The sequence below is a fragment of the Aristolochia californica genome, unplaced genomic scaffold (assembly GCF_029961685.1).
Source record: "Aristolochia californica isolate CCGP_79_NKW_82.1479 unplaced genomic scaffold, dmAriCali1.0.hap1 SCAF_15, whole genome shotgun sequence".
Taxonomy (NCBI): Eukaryota; Viridiplantae; Streptophyta; class Magnoliopsida; order Piperales; family Aristolochiaceae; genus Aristolochia; species Aristolochia californica.
The window spans coordinates 2,831,305-2,850,837 of record NW_027181826.1 but is presented as its reverse complement, the minus strand read 5'-3'; the positions used below and the strand labels follow the sequence as shown (position 1 = coordinate 2,850,837).

At 38.2% G+C, this 19,533-nt stretch overlaps 2 protein-coding genes across 4 annotated transcripts; both read right to left on the bottom strand.

The window, feature by feature from the left end:
• Positions 1-85: 85 nt before the first annotated feature.
• On the bottom strand, positions 86-6,545 carry LOC137951773 (uncharacterized). Of its 3 annotated transcripts, none has more exons than XM_068798667.1 (3): positions 6,285-6,545; positions 473-676; positions 86-357 (listed from the first exon to the last, which is right to left on the bottom strand). In XM_068798667.1, the coding sequence occupies exons 1-3, from the start codon at positions 6,480-6,482 to the stop codon at positions 274-276; spliced, it is 486 nt and encodes a 161-aa protein (XP_068654768.1). In that variant the 5' UTR covers positions 6,483-6,545; the 3' UTR covers positions 86-273. The 3 variants fall into 3 exon arrangements, with proteins under 3 accessions (XP_068654768.1, XP_068654769.1, XP_068654767.1); XM_068798668.1 differs by adding an exon at positions 5,054-5,189 and having other exon boundaries at positions 86-676; positions 6,285-6,366; XM_068798666.1 differs by having other exon boundaries at positions 86-676.
• A 3,286-nt stretch (positions 6,546-9,831) lies between these two features.
• Positions 9,832-11,037, bottom strand: LOC137952148 (uncharacterized mitochondrial protein AtMg00810-like). The gene has a single exon (XM_068799215.1). It carries the CDS (start codon positions 11,035-11,037, stop codon positions 9,832-9,834), a length of 1,206 nt encoding a protein of 401 aa, XP_068655316.1.
• Positions 11,038-19,533: the final 8,496 nt, after the last annotated feature.

The following is a 19,533-nucleotide window of genomic DNA, read 5'->3' as shown; positions in this document are numbered from 1 at the left end:
CAGGGGTATTTAGCTTGATAGTGAAGGATCTATGGCATTCAATTCATCCTAACTTTGCCATTTGTATCTCAGATGTTAGACAAGATTTGAGCCTTTCATGCTGAAAAAGCCAAATAAACACACACAAGAACCTGCAATTGAAGTACAGAGTCTTTTATAGTAACAATTTGCATTGCCTTGTAATATTTTGGGATTCTTGAGCTGAAAGCAATACAAAGAGTGCTAAGGTTACAAGCCCAGAAGCAGAAATTTACATAAGAGGGTCACCCGCAATCAGGTGCTCAGATTTGATACCTCCTCACGATCTGCTCCCACAACACCAGTAGGCAAGGTGCTCCTCTTTGCGTTGGTTGCTGACTAGACCACCACATTGCAAACAGATGAAACTGCTCCCATCAGAAAAGGCATCCAAAACTATTTGCGTTCTACCACTTTCAGCAAGTATAGAAGATTCATGTACAGCGGGTATCACCTCAGGTTGGTTGCCTCCTGAAGCAGAAGGCAGTGGATCAGATTTTATTGGCAGCGCTTCAGCTATAGCACATTCAGCAAACAAGGAAGCCAGTTCATCTGCTGCAGCATTTGCTTGCAATCTGTTTCTATAAAGTTCCCGAGCACGGTTCAGGGTTTGAAACACTGCAGCTTCCCCACCATTAGACCTCATAACCATCACAACCTAGTACAGTAGTAGACTGTCAGTATTGCATTTTTTTTTCCTGTATAAATCAACAATAAGAGAAACCAAGCAAAAGCAAAATTCAAACAGAGATTTTTAGAGAGGAAGAGCCATAGAAAAGGAGAAACAATTGGTGAAGTTTACACTCTGCATAGAGTAACTAAACATGTCCAGTATTTTCACAAAAATACTATAAATGAAAATATTATAAATATATTTCATTGTACATTCTAATCCATGAAAGACATTGTGAAGACCTAGACACTGCACTTTGCTCCTAAACATATAGATTGCCATTTTGTGAGGTAAAGTGGAATGGACGGCCTGACAACCTGGAAGAAGGGGCAATATAAAACAGACGTCATGGTTAAAAATTCCTAAGGATTCCTAGATTCACAAAAGCCTACATGCATGCTGTTCAAGTTTCCATCATCCCTGTTCTGTTTCGACAAAAAATCTTGATCCAAACACACAGTGGAGGTTAAAGTGCTTGGAATTACAATAATAATCCAAATAAGTTGATGAAATTCTGTAACACACACACACACATGTGAACCAAAGGCCAAAGTCTAGAATAGAATAAAAGAAATAAATTTGGAACAACAATAAGACTAATTACACCATCTAAAACTCATTATGACTTAAAAACATAAACCTGAGAATGTTTAAATTATTTTCGAACTATAATATACCCTATTAACACAACTTACAAGTGAAAGGAGTTACTGTCATCTTGTTTTTTGCAGCCTAATGGTTGCTTTCTCACATATTACCTACTAGGGCACTGCTTCAAGTTTCTATACTCCACATTTTGTCATCCTCAACCACGAAGATATAGAAGCCTGCTGGGTTGGGTCATACAGTGAACGACAAACAGATCAACCAGGCCAGAACTCAAAGGCGCGAAGAAAATAAGACCCAGTCTTGTCTTGGGCTGCCATCAAACCGTTTCAACCAACAGGACTAGACAAGGTTTTAAAACATTCTTTCTCAATACAAAAGTAGTCCGTCCACCAGTACTGGAATTATTATTTGTTTTGGCAAGTAATGATGTTCAAGAAATATCAACTCTGGACACAGTACAATAATTGACAGCAACTTATGACTCAGAGGGGATGCTCCTTTTTGGGAAAAGCTTTCTGTGTATACAGCTAAACCTTACATAAAATCTAAGTTAAGACAACGGAGCCTCATATGCTAAACTGATTCACAGCTCAGCTTTAAATCAATCTATGCAATTCTGGGCAATAATATAAAATCCCTCCACATAACATGCCATTAACTAATGCAGCGCAGTTAATCAAGAAAATGTTCAGTAACAGAAAGGGTAATAACAAATTATAAGATGGTTGGCAAAGCATCATAGTTTTTTCAAAATATTTTTACAACAAATAAGTGAATAACTGCACCAATGGCACATGAGCTTCATAACTTTACTTGACCAACTCTCATATTCTCATATGAGGCATTCAAAGTGAGACATCATAGTGAACGGAAGCACAATGAAGTCATTATCTCTGACTTGGCCGACCTAAGATGACAGCTCAAAGCTTTGACGTTGATGATGCAGAAATGGTTGCAGATTCACTCAGTTAGTCGCCCTAGCAAATAGTAAAGAGAGAACAGATCAAGGAGGTCTCTATTTGTTCTCAGTCTCATTCATTGTGGTTCCCAAAAAGAGAATAACATAAAATAAAATAAAAAATACTAGCTATTCTCAACCTGGTTGTGAGACTTACCAGGAGGAGATCATTTACTTGCTGGCAATCAGAGTATTTGAGTTTCTACTTTCAACTGTATGGATGACAGCACCAGATGACAGAGTCTCTTTTCTTTTCTTACTTTCTTTCTAGGTAATTTATCTTCCTTTAGTTTTTTTGTCTTTCTTCTTTGAATGAAAAACAAGTCAAATGAATACTCAGAAAGGACAGATCAGACCGCTGAGCAGGGTAGAGCCAGTGAAAAAATGATGCAAGTAGAGTTGAGAACCCTGCCTCAAAGAGTTAGGGTTGAAGCAGAATGTCATTGAGTTCTATCAATATTGCAAGTTCAGACTGTCATGATCAGCTCCATTCAGGCAAACAGTCTTGCCCATGACACTTCTCGCACTTCATGTAGATCCAGGCCCATTTCCTAAATTCATTCTCCTATAATGGTTTTAGAAAACAAAGCCATCACACTAAAAGGATGACCAGGTTCCATTTAACCTGGTTAGACCAGGTTCAACTAGTGGTTGAACCAAAAAGGATGTCTTCTATTAGTCTTTACATTTAAGCACAAAACAGTGATTTAGCTGGGCAATTAGATATTTACTCAAGTAATCAGAGATTGACGACAAATCCTTCCTCCAATAAAATTAAATGCCACCAATAAGTTTATAGAATGTCTTTTATTTTTTTCCACTTATGCCTCCAAACAGCGTTTGAGGAGGCTGTTTACATATCCAGACATGCATGCAGAAGGTTGGCACTTCAGATCCTTCCTCCATCACAATTGTTTTTGCTGTTATCTAATTGAACCGGACTGGTCCACCCAATCCACTTCAGGATTGAACTGATTTGGGTAGACACTTCTTCCGATTTTTTACTGAAACCGGTCGCCTACTGTCTAAAAATCTGAAAGGACCATGGTTTCAGTTCAACTTAGTTAAACAGACAAGTTCAAATCGGTTCTAGCAAGACTACTCTCTTAGAAGTTCAAACAGCCTTCGTGGTTCATTAGCTTGAAGGTCCCATCAACAACTAGTTGAAGAGAACAACCTTTGAACTATAGAATTGCTAACCACTTCCCCAGGTTAGAAACAAAGACCCATACTTAAGAGAGGAAACTACTACTTAAAACAAGACTTTCTAATTGAAGCTTTTAATCAAAATAGCAAATTACCATCTGAGAGATGTTTCCCATAAAAATGTAAGTTAATTGTCTAGTAAAATCACTAACTTCAGCAAGCTGCAAACAAGAAATTGCAACTTACAGAAATTTTCTATTCTTGGAATTTGAGCTCAAAATAGGAAATTCAAGCATCTTTAAAATGAGTTTTCTTCTTCTTTCTTCTTTTATAAAAATGGGTGATTTTGGAGTGATCTTTTGCCCGCAGATATTCTTCAGCTAGATTAATCGCATTTTGAGGTACTACATCTCAAACACTTTAGTAGTTACTCCTATTTCATAGCAACTTATTTGCCTAAGATCTCGCTGTATTTCATCTCTTGTACGTTTCTTCCTTCGGATTATTTCTTCGCTTTCTAACAAACCACTTTCTCATCATGCAAAAAACGTCACAGGTTCAGGGAGTGAAATCCATATACAAAATAAAGTATCATGTGACGAATTCATGACATGATTAGCAGAAACTAGACCACATGAAATCCACATGATGGAAGTTACGGTAAAGAAGGGATTAGTCCAATAGCAGAGCTTTCTCTCTCTATCTGGTAGATGCAGGAATAGTGAGGTAGAAAAAATTGACGTCAGATAGCAAACTTTACCAAAAATGAAAAACGAGAGGGCATCTCTTTTTTCTTTTTTTTCTTTTAGACAGCCAATTCATTAAAGAAGCAGGTGATGTTTACTAACAATAAACATTCTAAAAAAGAGTTTACTGAGTAATGGTGCTGTTTTGTACAAGATATAATGGCACTGGATTTGTGAGATCTGGCAGAACAATATGTAATATACAGGCACACAATAAACTAATACACGAAATGTCAGAAGGTTTGTAACTTTCAGAAAGGAACATGAGCTATATATAGAAAAACTTAAAAAAGTTGAACTCTTAGGACCTAATAGAATTCCTGACAAAACGTAATTGTTCTGATAAGAGGCTTCTCACGTAACAATTACACTCTTACACTTAAGAACTGCACTTCATCAGAACATGCCAACTACTGAGTTTGGTATTTGCCTAACATGTTTCCTCAATTTTTTTGTGCTCGGTTGTGATAATATCAGTCTAAACTGGAAATATGAGGTCAACCAAAAAACCAATAAATTTAGAACTGAAGCCAATTGAAGTAGAATCTACCAGTCAATATGTCTGATAATAATAAGAATGTGCATTCTTCTACGAACTGAAATTGATTCACAATTGGTACAAAAAAACTTGAAGAAGTGATGATGTATCACACTTTATGAGTTTTTACTAAAAAAGGAACTTTAAAAATGTTGACTGAGATGCATAGTGAAGCTTTCCAATTCTGCTGTGATACTCAAGAGTTCTCGGAAAGAAGTCATTCTTTACAAAAAGACAGCTGAATAATATTCATATATGCAAGAAATGTTTGCATATGAAGACTGGTACAAGTAATGACTATTAAATGATATTCTTTTAGTACAACCATTTAAATTTTGGAGATAAGATCTAGCCAAAAGTATTACCTACTGGTATCTTGGGCTTCATGGAACTGAGATGATCAATCCAGTCAACAGTTTCATGTTAATGTCACCAAGTTCAATGCAAGAGCGAAGCATCTGATTGGTTCCCAACACAAGGCACCACAACTGTTGTCCTAACCTAGATCAAGATATGATAAGTTCAAAAACTGTCAAAACTCAGAAACCGATTAAAGTTATAAAAAAATACATATTTTTTTGAAAAGGTAAATACATCAAAAATAATATTTACTTAAAAGAACTTGATGCATATCTAAGTTGCACTTACTAAGCAGATGACTCCATTTTATAAGAAATTTTGAACTCTTCAAGGCATTTAGATACTAAAGTATTAGCGGCTGACGAGGACCATATATCCATATTATTCCTAAAAGGAGTAGTTTGCATAACAGGAGAATGAGGAATTTAAGAAGAGAGCCATTTACCTTTAAATGACTAATTTTTTCAGAGTTAGAACACACGCTATCAGCATGAAAACGAATCACAGCATCTTGCCTCTGAGTGAGAGAAAGTAAGATCTATCCTAAAGAGTCGTATTTTGCTTTCCTTGGAAATTTTTAAGAGATATATAGGGTGATACGGCGTCACATATGATCATAAGAACTGAATGTGTAAGGGAGTCTACTGCACCACATTTCCATAGACATACCGCCTGTACGAACGTAAACATTCTAAGATGGGAGAAGATAAAATTAGACATTATATTGTGTAAACATGTTCTCATCGAGGGATAAAGATTTAATAGTGTAAGCCCATATATAAACAAATAATAGTGTATACCCTGCTCGTCATATGTCTCGTAAGAATGCGATATCCAGTTCAGTTGGACCATTAGCAACTATATAAGAAAAAAAAATGGACATAGGTGGAGAAAGAGAGAGAGAAATTCGGACTTGGGAATACTAGCTTAGTCAAAATGAATCGCCCATAGCCATAACCAAGAATGCTACCAACATTATCATCCCCATTTTCGCATGGCCAAGAAAGGGAATCAAGATTCATCAGGCAAGATTTTGTCCGGAGGAATAGAGAATCAAGACAAGAATGTGCAGCACAAGGAAAAGAAAAGCTGAATTCATCAGTCAAAGGGCATTCCCAATTCCCAACAAATGAGAAAAATAGAAGACCCAGAAACCCGAACTCGGCATTGCCACATCAAGAGACGGCAAACATCATAATCGCAACAAGAAGATCAGTCAGAAGTCGTGCGATTTACCGCTTGGAGAGCCAGTGAAGGTTTCCCTTGAGCGATGAGTTCGCGAGCCACCGTTAGCAAGTTTCTGACGTTCTGGAAGGGGTCACCGGCGTCAACAGAATTTGGGGCTCTAGCCATCTCCATTTCCATATCGAAGTCGTTTTCCATGGTATCCGTCCTTGCGCCCGAATTCGCACCAGCGCCACCTTCGGCCGCCATCTTTTAAATAGCCGGAGCGCTCGCTGCGGCTTTTAGCTTCTAGGACATTCCAGGGGTCTAACCCTTTTATTCACCCCTAAGAAATAAAACTAAAGTTATGTTAGTTATATCTAGAGAACTCGATATTATTTTTTATATTTAATTAAATTAATATTTTTTAAAATTTTAATTATTATATTAATTTAGACTAAACTAAAATATCTTATTTAATTATTTATTATTTTAATAATTTTTAATATTATATTAAATTACTAATTTAAGAGTGATAATTAAGATATTGTAAAAAAGTAACTTTAGGTATAAATTTTTTATATTTAATTAAATTAATATTTTTATTTTAAAATTTAAAATTATTTAACTTACTTTATTAATTAAAAATTAAATAAAACAATCTTAATAAAGTTAAATCTCCCTGGTCTGAATCATATTACGGCTTTGGATATTAACATCTCCGGCAGACACCGTAGCATTCGACATCAATACCGATGTGATTATCGTTGATATCTCCGAATTCAAAGTCCTACACGGTGTCGAACTCGATCGCAACGATATGGTTGGGGAAATTCCCATTGTCTTGTTCATTTGATGTGTTGTGTCGGTTTGCAAGTTCTTCCTTTTAGGCCATGCTTTGTACCACTTGAAAGTTGAATGCATTTCTTTCTTCGCAAATCGAACATTTTTTAGATGGAAACTTTGTTGGCAACATCGCCGCTGTAATTTTACTCCTCATTTTATAGGTCAGCGGTCGATCTCCCTGCATTTTGTTCAGGCAGAGAACTTTGTTGGCAACATCGCCGCTGTAATTTTACTAGTTTATGTGACATTCCTTCTTCTTCCATCGTTATTGTGATGAAGGAAGATCTCCCGTCTCAATCGTACGAACAACTTCTCCACTCTTTAGGACAAATTCGATCGAGGAAAGCTGTTTGGATGAAGTTTTTTCAAAAAGAATTTCAAAGGAATTCCTCCACCTCTATCGTGAGTCTTAGAAGGTTAGTTCCCTCTTTTGAACTCCGCCATCTTTCTACATAATGTTCTTCTGTTTTTTAGATCTATCCAGTTTAACTTTTTCCTCTCGATTAATTCTGGTTCTTGTAGTTGTTTTTAATCCGAGATTGATTAGTTATTTTTAGAGAATTTTCTGAATTACAAACTGAAAAATATTTATCCTAATATAAAAATCCATATTTGTATATAAAAATGGCACATTCCACCGCAATTCATCTGGTCAACTCAAACATCATAAGTGACATGCTAGCAACAAAAAAACTACCCTGTCACTATTTGTTTTTTTCTGGTAAAAAACAGAGGGGAATAAGAAGTCTGTTGTTGGAAGAAAAAGGAAAATGCAGTCATTGTGGTGGGGGCACCAGTACGCCCGTCGGGCTCCAGTGTACCCACAACATTATGGTTGAGATTATTTATTTTATAATCTTTTTTTTTGTTTTATTTTATTTTAGTTTATGTTTCCTGATTTTACTGGATTTTATCAGATGAATGTTCCTATTTTGTTTATAGTTTGATATTTTACTATTAGAAAAGCAGTTCCTGTTTATTCACTAAAACCTTTTTCTTTTTATTTGTTAGTTATAGTTGTGATTACTTGACTTGATCCTACCTTGTCCATGTTGCTGTAATACAGTTCTGATAATTATTGCTAGCATTGAAACATGATCATTGAAAATTGTGAATGAGCTAGTTAAATCTTCATTTGAAAAAAGCTGACATTTCAACCCAGATGAGGGATACCAATAAACCCTTCTTATCACAATTACACAGCCACTTGTTATCCATTTGGTTTTGGGGATCAGACTAGTAATCTCTGCAGAGCATTGTGGCATTATTATCTGTAATTAAGATCAAGATGGGGGTTATCTGTAATGGAACTATGCCAACAATGATAACAAGTATGGGTTTAGGGAGTTGAATGGAACCTGTGATAAAAGCAATAAGAGATGAGAAACAACCATTTTGAAATTGCATGTACCTTCATAGTGGCTGTGTTCCAAAATTTGAAATTGCATGTTGCATGAATTTAATTATTGTGGCTTTAGCGGTTATGATGGGCTCTCAGATCACTGAAACTTCAGAGAAGCAAGACAAGTGGAACTTGGCTAATAGACTTCTCCACAATTGGGTTCTAAAACAACATAAGAAAGTCTCCTTTAACTCTTGGCAAATACTAGAGCTGAAGGCAGCTGCTACAGATGCCCTGCCAATTCATGACAGCAGTATTCTACAAAAATAACTCATAAAGTAGGGGGAACAATTTATATTAAAGTCATAGAATACTCACAAGGAAGCCTTCCAACCCTACAAAGCCTCAACAAATCTAATGGATCTTTTCAAAGGGCCTCAAATACATGCATATGTCAAATGAATCATTGAATTGGATTATAAAATGTTTAAACTTTCATCCATTCATGAAGCTTACCTACGCGGGCCCTTGGTTCTTGTTCAGTTCTCTATGCAATACTTGCAATAGGAATGCCCATAAAATGCCCATCTGGTTCTTGACTATTCAGATAGAACTAGTGGTGGGCTTGAAGCAAATGAAGGCAATTGGAGCAGAATGATGATTTTCTTGAACTATGCCAACAATGATAATAAGTATGGGTTTAGGGAGTTGAATGGAACCAGTAATAAATGCAATAAGAGATAGAAGCAACCATTTTGAAATTGCATGTAGAGATATATTTTTATCTGCTACAAACAAATTTAAGACACTCACATACCATTCAACTTGATGAAGAGTTTGATCATGTCTTTCTTTTTCAAAGCCTGAGCAAATCTAATGGGTCTTTTCAAAGGGCCTCAAATCCATGCATATGTCACAGAAAATGGGATTTGGAATCCACATATGTAGAGACAGCTCTACTAAACATGTACCTGATTTTTGGGTATCTCTCAAAATCTTTTAGATGTCTGTGCTTGCTGTGGAGCAATTCAAAGCCCCATCACGTAGCATTTCTTAGTGTTTTTCAAGTCTGTAGCAATGGAGGAATAGTTGAAGAAAGTTTAAAAGTTCTTCCAAGAATGTTTTGGATTATGGTATAGTGCAAGAGATCAAGCACTATGGTTGTAGAGAATAAGATTTTTGCTATGCCTATTAAAGAAAATGTGATCTCGTGAGACTTAATGGTCATTGAGAAGAATTTTAAAAAATTCACCACACTGATTAGGGTGCTTTTCTTTTATTAATTTATAACTGTGATATCCCAATTACAGGGATTTACAATTGATTACAGTGGATTTGATTTGTATAGAAAAGGAATGATTGAGTTTAATTAGCTCCTGTAATGGATGATCAATACCTCTGCAAGGAAGGCCCTAAACTGGGCAATGATTCTCAATCAGTATCTCTTAAGGCAGTATCTTCAACAGACCCCTGCAAGTTAAGCGTCGGATTAGGACAGACATATAGCTTGAATCGAAAAAATTGAAATAGAGGCCGAGAGACGCTTTTGGTGAAGATATCGGCAACCTGTAAATAAAATAGCACATATTGAGTGCGAATCTTTCCAGCAACAACAAGTTCACGTAGAAAGTGGATGTCTAACTCAACATGCTTGACCCGCTTGTGAACAATAGGGTTGGAGCTCAAGAAAAGAGCGCTTTTGTTATCGCATAGAAGAAGAGGCTGTTCGGGAATGAAAACTTTGAGATCACAAAGAAGATCTGTGAGCCAGAGAAGTTCAGCGGCCGTGAGAGCAAGAGCACGATATTGAGACTCACAGCTGAAACGAGAAACTGTAGGTTGCTTCTTGGCACTCCAGGAGACTAAGTTGTCACTGAGGTAAATAGAGTAACCCGAGGTGGAGCGGCGAGTGTCAGGACATCCGGCCCAGTCAGCATCAGAAAAAGCAACTAAAGATCCCGACGAAGCAGATGGACGGAAGGACAGACCATAATGGAGAGTGCCTTTGACATACCGAAGAATACGCTTAACAACAAGTAAGTGGTCAGCAGTGAGAGAGTGGAGAAACTGACTGACGGAGTTGACAGCATGAGCAATATCGGGACACTTGATAGTCAAATACTGAAGAGCACCAACAAGAGATCGGTAATGAGTAGGATCCAAAAATAACTGACCATCAGAGGATAGATGCTGAGAAACCACCATAGGAGTGTGAACAGGCTTGCTGTCAAGTAATTGAGCCCAAGCAAGGATGTCGCGCACAAATTTCAGCTGACTGAGAAATAGTCCATCAGCGGTGGGTGTAGCTTCAAGACCAAGAAAGTAGCTGAGGGAACCCAAATCCTTTGTAGCGAACTCAGAATGAAGCTTGTTAGCAAAGTTATCAAGAAGAGAGGAGTTGTTGCTCGTAATAATAATATCATCGACATATAAAAGCAAATAAAGGATGTCAGAGTGTCGATTAAACACGAAAAGCGAAGGGTCAGCCCGACTGCAGTGGAAGCCAAGATGAGTAAGGAAAGAGCTGAACCGCTGAAACCAAGCTCGAGGTGCTTGCTTGAGGCCATAAAGAGCTATCTGAAGTTTGCAAACATGAGCAGGAAAGCGAGGATCAATATACCCCGGAGCATGTTCCATATAGACTTGTTCATTGGGATGACCATTGAGGAAGACATTTTTGACATCCAGTTAACGGAGAGACCATCGATTAGTAACAACAAGAGAGAGCACAACTTGAATAGTGGTAGCTTTGATGACAGGACTGAAGGTGTCAGTATAGTCGAGCCCTGGTACTTGTGTAAACCCTTTTGCGACGAGACGGGCTTTGAATCGTTAATAGATCCATCAGGCAAATATTTTGTCCAAAATACCCATTTAGAACCCACAATATTGGTATGAGCCGGTCGAGGTACCAAAATCCAGGTACGATTATTTTGTAGAGCTTGACTTTCTTCATCCATAGCAGCAAGTCAGGCAGGATTTTTGGTAGTTGATTTGAATCCTTTGGGCGCAGTAGAGGTCAAGAGAGCATAAAGGAGACCAGAATAGCCAGAATAAGCAAGATCAGCTGAGTGACGGGGTTTGAAAATACCAGTCTTGGCACATGTGAGCATGGGATGAGATCTCATCGGGAGTGCAAAAACAGGAGCAATGGTCCAGGCGGACCAGAATCTGGGGGTGGCAAAGACGGACCTGTAAGAGAATCAGTAGCCTGCAAAGACTCATCCATAGGATCAGTACAAATAACACATGGACGGGAGCCGGATGGAGTAATGTGTGGGGAATGAGGCATCAGAAGATATGGGGACATAACTGTAGGAGATTGACCGGGTTCCAGAAAGCTGGAGAATTGGAGAGAGGAGAGGGGTTGCCTGAGAAGAAGCTAAGGAGGGGAAAAATGTCTTATCGAATTGAGCGTGTCTGGTGATATATATCCTAGAAGTAATGGGATCAAGACAACGAAAACCGAAAACCTTTATAAGATGAGCAATACTCCATAAAGAGATATGAAAGACTACACGGGGAAAATTTGTAGGCATATAATCACGTAGGCAGGGATAAACACGACAACCAAAGGGATGGAAATTTGCATAATTGGGAAGACAACAATCGAGAAGTTCAAAGGGGGACTTACCTCCGAGAAGTGGTATTGGCAAGTGGTTGATGATGTAGGCAGCAATGCTAAATGCGTCAACCCAGAAACGAGGAGAGATATGAGAATGGAAAAGCAGAGCCAAACCAGTTTCAGTGATATGACGATGTTTTCATTCAGCACGACCGTTTTGAGTAGGGGTATATGGACAAGAAAGTTGATGATGAATGCCAGATTGACGAAGGTGGTTTTTAAAACAATTACTTGTAAATTCTGCACCACCATCACTTTGGAAAATTTTAATATGAGCAGAAAGATATCATAGAAATCAAATTTCAATTTCAATGGGTAAAGCCAAGTAAACCGAGAAAAATCGTCAACAAATAAAGCATAGTAAACAAACACCAAATGTGACGTTACTAGAGACAGACCCCATATATTGCAATGAATTAACTCTAACACATGAGACGACCTTTTTTAGTTTCGAGAAAAAGGTAAACGATAACTTTTGGAAAGTTGGCACGTGTCACATAATTTAGGAGATGGCAATAAAGAAGTAAGAAAAAACTGACCTTTTTTATTTAATAAAGAAAGAATAGAATGATGCACATGACCTAGACAAGCATGCCACAATTCATATGATGCATGAAGAGTTTTATTTTGCAAAACAGAAATAAAAGCTGAATTTCCACGCTCTAGCACATATAAGCCTCCATCACGTTTACCGGTTGCCACCACCTTTCCCGTTTGACGATTCTGAACAGTGAAAAAATCATTAGTAAACGTAACAGATAAAGGGAAATCATTTGTTAATTTACTAATAGACAAGAGATTTTTAGTAAGGTGCGGAACAACTAAGACATTTAACAGTTTGAGGGTTGGGGAAGGGAAAATATGACCTGTATGGGTAATAGGTAGGGACGCCCCATTCCCTACAATTACACGATCCTTACCCGTGTAGGAGACAGACTGATCCAACGTTGAGTGGGATGGAGTCATGTGGACCGAAGCTCCTGTGTACACGAACCAATCAGACGCGTCATTTGGTTTAAACACAGAGAGCGTCGAATTGAAATTTTCGGCAAGCTGCGCCGATTGCTCCTACGGAGAATACCTTTGGTGACACAGATCAGCGTAATGGCCGTCCTGACGGCAAATCTGGCATCTCGGTGGGTTGGGTTGGAACGACCTAACCGTGAGAGAAATCACCGTTGTGGCCGTGGCTGGAGGAGTTGCGCATGCCATTGCCGGAGTTTCGGTTGTGATTGTGTCCTCGGCCACGATTAGGGTGAGAGGAGTTGCTGAAACGGGAAGAGGAGGTCTGATTTGTCGTGAATGCAGTAGTGGAGGTCGCCGGTAATTCCATCGACTTCTGAAAAATTTCGAAGCTTTCTGCCTTCGAAATGAGGTCCGAAAAACAAGGGAGAGGTGTTTGCGCCATTTGAGCAGTGGAGAAACTGGAGAAATCGGGGCCAAGACCGCAAAGAAACCAGTGTACTTTGTCGGTGTCGTCGATGGGACGCCCAATGGCGTGAAGCTAGTCGCACAGAGCTTTGAAAGCTCGAGCATAGACACTGACCGGACGAGTGCCGCGCTTCATCAGTTGGAGGTCGTCTTTGAGACGAATCTCACGGGCCTTTGATCGGTGGCTTAAGGTGTTTTCGAGGGCAATCCACACCTCACGGGATGTGGTCAGGCTAACGGCTTCTGCCATGGCCTCTTCTAAGAGAGACGACAACAGAAGGCTGAGAAGGCACTGGTCTGTTGCCTTCCATGCCAAAAATTTGGGATTTGGCATTTGAAAGGTCGGAGACTCAAACAGAGTTGGTGGCACAAGAGTGCCGTCTACATGGCCCATCAAACCTTAGCTGTCAAGGAGGGTAAGAAATTGACTCTTCCAGAGGAGATAATTTGAAGATGAAAGCTTGATGGTGATCATATGAATCAAGGTGTTGAACGGGAGGAGATCTGAAGAAAAATTGGACGCCATTGAGGATCGCAGGATGTTAATCCAGGTATAGTTCTAATACCATGAGAAGAATTGAGAAGAATTTCAAAAAATTCACCACACTGATCAGGGTATTTTTCTTTCATTAATTTATAACTGTGATATCCCAATTACAGGGATTTACAATTGATTACAGTAGATTTGATTTGTACAAAAAAGGAATGAGGAAGGCCCTAAATTGGGCAATGATTCTGAATCAGCATCTCTTAAGGCAGTATCTTCAATAGTCATGAGGAAGATGACAACAATAGAGAAAGAGTAATTACAGCTATTGCAATCAAAATGCCTATTGAAATTGAATCAGGGTAAGCATCACTTTTCCAGAAAGCAACAATGACAAGGATGATAATTCGCCCACCAACCATTTTAAGTTTTAACCAGATTCTCCTGCAGCTCGGCCTCCAGGCTATCCACCGAATCTCTCTCTCCTCTTGCAGCTGCCAAAACATTCTCCACTTCCAAACTTCGAAATCAGCGAGACCCATCAGAAATATGGCCGAAGAACTTCGAAATCCATTCTGAAATGCCAGAGCTGTTTTTCTCAAGAGCGAGTAAATTTAAAGAGAAACCATAAACGTGTAACTCTAACCCTATAGTAGAACAGGCGGAAGCATTAAGACATCAGGAATGAAAAAAAGCAAACAGAAAAGAAAGACGTAAAAACAAAACTAGTTAAAGACATATTCAGAGATAAAGCGTAGGTACCAGTATGAATTCTCTTCTTCCCCCTTGAGGCGCTCTCTTCTGCGGGAAGGGGCCCCGAGGCCCAGCCGAGGAGATGTTACGACGGCGGTGAACAGTTCCATCAGGGATCAGAGCGCTTTGGAGAGAACAAGAAAAAAGAAAAAAAACACAAGAAACAGAGGGCTTCAAAGCACTTCATTGTGCCGAGAAAAGAAGAAGGCAGAATTAAAGAAAAAAGAAAACGAAGAAAAACAAGAGAAGAAAAACAGGGAGAGACAAAAAGAATAAAAACAGAGCGTAGCGGCTCTGCATGACTGAACAAGGAAGAACAAAAACGAAAGACCAGAGAGAAGAAGCCGAAAAAAAGGCGAAGGTCGTACAACAACGCCAATTCAAACTCTACACCAATGAGGGAAAAAGATAACAGCACGCTGAATCTCTGGATGGTGCCACGAAAATTTGAAAAAGAAAAAATTCCGGTATGCAAGGTGACGATCGAGAAGAACAGAATGGAGAAAACGAAAAATACGGAAGGGAAGAAAGGATAGGATCTTCTCGCGCGATGAAGACCGTCTTGGAAAAATTCAATATCTCAAGCCTGCTGTTTCCCCCTCTCATCAGGCCTCATTTTCCCCCCTCATCATTATGGGGAGAGAGGCTTCTGATGAGAGAGGAGAAAGCAGGATAGAGGTATTGAATTCGATTTCATGGAGGCCCTTTCGTCCTTCTTGCCGCTCTAGCAAAGAGGAAGGAAAGGACGAAGAGAGCAAGGAGACTAGGCGCTTCAATTCTTTTTAAACTTTATTTCTCCAGAAACAAACCCAATTTTCATCTCAAACCGTTGAATAATCGAGGTTTATCAGACCCGTTGGATAAGTGTGATCGTAGGGTTCATTCACCCCCTGATTTGGGGGAAAATTCAGAACCATACGCCTCTGCCGATGCTGACGTCGAACCTGTCCAGTATTCGGATCCTAATCGGTCACTAGAATAGACGACCAGTGCCCGCTAAGCGCTCTATGCCTCTGCGGGCTGCCTTCTCGCCTTTCCAGAGCTACTATTTCTCTCTCTGTCCATTTTAAAGCCATTAGAGCGTCCCTTCAGCAAATCTTCTAAATGTCCAACCCAAAGAAGGCAAACTCCCAGAAGAAGAAAAGAGTATAACAAGGACTGTATGACCACATCATAGTCACCCGAATGACCCTTTCCAAAAAAGTTGCAAAATGAGAATAAAGCCTTCCATTTAGGCAAGATAAATCTCCAAAATTTGCAAGTGACTTTTGAGAGATTATGATGTGGTTAATTTTTATACTTGTTTATTTTCTCTTTAAGTGGCTAAGGGGTACTCTTCTAATTTCTCCAAGACCTTATAATATATTGAGAGAGATGAGCTAACCCTACCAAATCTTAAGGGCTCTCTCTAAGAATTCGAGCTTTCTTCTTCATCTCCTGCTTCTCTTCTTTGTTTCACTCAGTTGTAGTTGCTCATCTCCTCTCTTCTTCTCTAACCTTAAGCTTTACAATGAGATAAATGTTAAAATCTAACATAGTATCAAAACAAGGATTATAGGGTTAAGATTTTAAGATGCTACAAAAAAATCTCATGCAAGCTAGGCAGGGTGACCTCTTGCCATGCAAACCTTCAATGCATATTTTTTTCAAAATCAACCTACACAAGTGATTGAGAAATCTCTTTTCTATCCAAGATAAATTATAGTAAGCCTAGTTTGAACCCTTTTTTGTCTTAATCTATCAAGTTTTTTTATTGAATTAAGCAAGAGTTGTAGATGTAATTTTTGTTCACGCAAGAGAGAGAGAGAGAGAGTCATGCTCAAAGGCTAATTTTTTTTTCGTTTTTCATCAAATCCGTGCCAAACACAATTTTGTTGGTCAATTTGCATAGTCCTTTAAGTTTCAAAAACTCCTCTTAAAGTGGCATTTAAGTCTCCTCCTAGCTTGAGAGTTTTAATAATTTTTGTTGGTAATTTAGGGTTTGGGAATTTCCAACCATTGAGTTATGTTCCAAACTAACGAGAGCAATAATAATAATCGCAGAAGAAAGGAAAAACAAGCACGAGAACAAACAAAATTTATACAGGTTTGCCTCAAGGTGAGACTACGTCCTATCTTCTACTGCTATAGTAATCCACTATAAAGATGAAATAGTTTATAAGAGAAATCACATACACTTACAGGTGTTTTTCTCTAACCTCTCGGACTGCAATTCCAGATGCTCCTCAGGATGATGATACTCGTCAAGGTGATAAAACTCTAACAATGGCGCCCCCATATATAAAGAAAAAATTAGGGCAACTGGATTACAAGTGTGAAATCTCCATACTACCCTTAATGACACAATAGTTAATATATCATGAACCCGCAAGGGCTCCCCACCCCCCTTCCAACCCCCATGGCGACCTTACCGCGAAGGCCGTTCCGCGCCAGAGGGTAAAGTGTTAATTAGGCTCCACAACTTAACAAAAACCCCTTAATTATGAGGTCCTTTTGAATCATGTTTAAGCCATTTTTTTATATCACTCTTAATCTCTTTTTTGGAAAAAAAAAAGTGTTTTTGTATGCTGCGCTTGGAATCTTTGAATTCAGCATAGTTACATGAGTTTATGTTTAAGTTTGCTTAAGTGGTTGTAAAAAGAATCTATTCTCAAGCTTGCAATTGTGCACATATTAACTTGCTTTGTTTTCAGTTGAATTCCTAAATATCAACTTTTATCATGGATAAGAGTTCTTATTTTTCCCATGACTTTAGTAAAAATGAATTTTTGAAAATTATTACTGTCCTTTAAAAGTGCATCTCCAATTATTTACCTTGGTCTCAATCTGCTAAGAGATTTCTCATCACTTATGACTTGGATGATCACTTAACCATGTCACCTCCTCCTTTTAATGAATAAAATCTTAGTTACAAAAAGTGGTTGAAAGTAGATACTTCAGTACTCAATTGGTTGGTTAATAGTATGGAAGAATCGACAATAAACAATGTGGTTCATCTTTAAACTGCCACAATCATATGGGATACTTGTCCCAAATTTTATTCTAACAATGACAGTCTCCAAAGACTTTATGATATTTTCTAGGCTACGTATAACACCAAGTATTCACGCAATTTAAATGAGTATTTTGTCTAGTTCGTAAGCTTCTTGCAAGAGTGGAAGTTAGCTCAACCTTACTCCATAAACATGCTCTAGCACTTTCCTTGGATAATTTATTTCAAATGCCTTTGAACATCTTACTAAGAATTTAGATAATTTTTCCACTTTATCTCCTTGTCTTATTGAATTGGTTTGTCTCAATGGTTGATGGGTCTCTGACCAAGGTTCCAGGAATTGATTTTTCATCAACATCCTCATCCTTTCCTATGTCTAATGTCTTGTTTGTTTCCAAATTTCCCTTGAGCCTTATGTCTGTTAGTCAAATCATAAAAAAATTATTTTATTACCTTTTATCTTTCTTATTTTTTTTCTCATTCCAAGAAGGCTAGTTCTAGTCCGTTTTTATTGATACGTTCAAATGTTTGGACACCTATTCAAATCCTTAGTATAACTCCGTTAAAATATTTTGTTATCTTTGTGGATGATTGTACTTGAGTAACTTGGTTATTTTTAATGAAAGATAAAATTTTCTCTATATTTTGAATCCTTTTATTATACAGTTGAAACTCAATTCAACAAAAAATTCAAGTGTTTCGTTGAGATAATGCAAAAGAATATATGTCATCTCAATCTCACCCCCTTTGCAATGCAAATGAATCATCCACAAAAAAATGATGCCCATATATGCCTCAACAAAATGGTGTTGTTGAAATAAAATCTGACATCTTTTAGGAGTTGTTGATCCTTACTTTGGCCATGAATTTCCATAATTTTACCAGCCTTATGCTGTTTTGATTGTTTGTTATCTTATTAATCAATACCCTCTAGTGTTCTTGGTCACAACACACCATTTCATCTCTTCTTCCTAATGATCAAGTTTTCCCCCTCCTAGCTAAAGTGTTTGATTGTGTTTGTTTTGTCCATAATCTTTGGCCTCACCGAAATAAACTTGTTCCAAAATTCGTTAAGTGTATTGGGATAAAACTCTAAAAGGGAATGTGTTTTATAGTCTTTTTTCGATAAAATCTTTGTTTCATATGTTAACTTCTTTGAGAATCAACCTTTTATTCCAAAGGGTTTTCTCCACCAGCTTTTGATGTTTCAACAGGTATGCCTCGATCAATTGAGGCTATAGACCAGCCCATTCCACATCAATATGTTCAGCCATTAGACCAGCAAGTATGAACTCCTTCCTTTCCATTGGCTGACCAATCTCCTTGCCAATTTTCTAATTCTGAGGCTAGTAACTCTCTTTCTTCTCCTACTATATTTGAAACTCCTTTTGGCACCTGCCCTATAGCTTTATGAGGCTAGTAATCTCTATTGTGATAATTAAGCATTATTCATATTCTCACAAATCCAGTGTTTCATGAAAGGACAAAACACATAGAGATTCAATGCTATTTTATTCATGAAAAACGTAAGGTTGTAGGTATTAGTATGCATTATAAGAATCAACACACATTCTCACCAAAGCAATTATAGTAGGTCCATTTCAGCAATCATATTCTAAACTTCCGAGTGTTTGATGTGTTTGCACCACTAGCTTGAGAGAGAGTGTTGAGAGATTCACTTTAAGTGGCCAAGGGGCACTCTTATAATTTCCCCAGGATCTTATAATATAAATTTGAGAGAGATGAGCTAACCCTAATAGAACCTAAGGAGGAAGCTCTCTCTATGAATTCGAGCACTCTCTTTCATCTCCTACTTCTCTCCTTCCTCTAACTCTGATTTCACCC

Bases quoted from the DNA above. Each gene is read 5' to 3' on its own strand.
- LOC137951773 (XM_068798666.1), bottom strand. From the start codon at position 6,482: ATGGCGGCCGAAGGTGGCGCTGGTGCGAATTCGGGCGCAAGGACGGAT. The intron at 677-6,284 runs GTAAATCGCACG...CTACTGTACTAG, and splicing joins CTTCACTGGCTCTCCAAGCG to GTTGTGATGGTTATGAGGTC.
- LOC137952148 (XM_068799215.1), bottom strand. From the start codon at position 11,037: ATGGAACATGCTCCGGGGTATATTGATCCTCGCTTTCCTGCTCATGTT.